At 53.0% G+C, this 685-nt stretch overlaps 1 protein-coding gene across 1 annotated transcript in view; it reads left to right on the forward strand.

Annotated features, from left to right (window-relative positions):
• The first annotated feature begins 326 nt into the window (after window positions 1-326).
• LOC119592432 (protein hunchback-like) overlaps window positions 327-685 on the forward strand; it is a 3,414-nt gene continuing 3,055 nt past the window's right edge. Inside the window, exon 1 of the mRNA XM_037941256.1 lies at window positions 327-656. Coding sequence (XP_037797184.1) covers window positions 327-656 — 330 coding nt within the window. The remainder of the gene's footprint in view (window positions 657-685) is intronic.

A 685-nucleotide genomic window follows, 5' to 3' on the forward strand; every position in this document is an offset into this window, starting at 1 on the left:
ATGTTGTTGTTGTACATATAAATAAGCGATAGTTTATTTGTTCTTGATGTTTCAAGGGAATGAAGATACATACTTTTTGTGTGTTTTTATTTCTATGTTCATCGTTAGTACTATTGCAGTTGTTATCTTTAAGGAATTATAATTTCTGTTTTGAGAGTGGGATGTGCGTACATGTTTGTGAGAGGGAATGATATGATATGGTCTTTTTATGTTTTACTATTATCATAGGTTTGTGTGAAGGAATTGATATTTTTATCGAAATGTTATCCTATTTTCCTTTAATTCCATTCCTTTTCCTGTTTAACCTTTGCCCATCACTTGTGGCGATGCAGACTAACGGCCGCCCTGTGTTTCAGGAGAGTGGGGTCGCCCATCCCGCCGCCCGCCCCATGCTTCAACAGCCGCCCTTCCTGGACCCCTTCTCCGCCCACGCCCAAGCCATGTCCGCCGAGTGCGAGAGCGCGCCCCCGCAGTCGCTCGCGGGCGCCGCCAAGCCCCTGGTGGGCGCACCCGCCCTCTCCACGTCCGCCTCGCCGCCGGACCGCCACAGCGCGGCGGGAATCAGCTACGAGGGCCGCGTGTCCGTCATCCCGCCGCTGGCCGGCTACGAGGCCACGATGAGAGCCGCCATGGAGCTCGACCGCGCCCACGCCCACGCCCGCGAGCAGCAGCAGATGAGCATGGA

The sequence above is a fragment of the Penaeus monodon genome, chromosome 30, assembly GCF_015228065.2.
Source record: "Penaeus monodon isolate SGIC_2016 chromosome 30, NSTDA_Pmon_1, whole genome shotgun sequence".
Lineage (NCBI taxonomy): Eukaryota > Metazoa > Arthropoda > Malacostraca > Decapoda > Penaeidae > Penaeus > Penaeus monodon.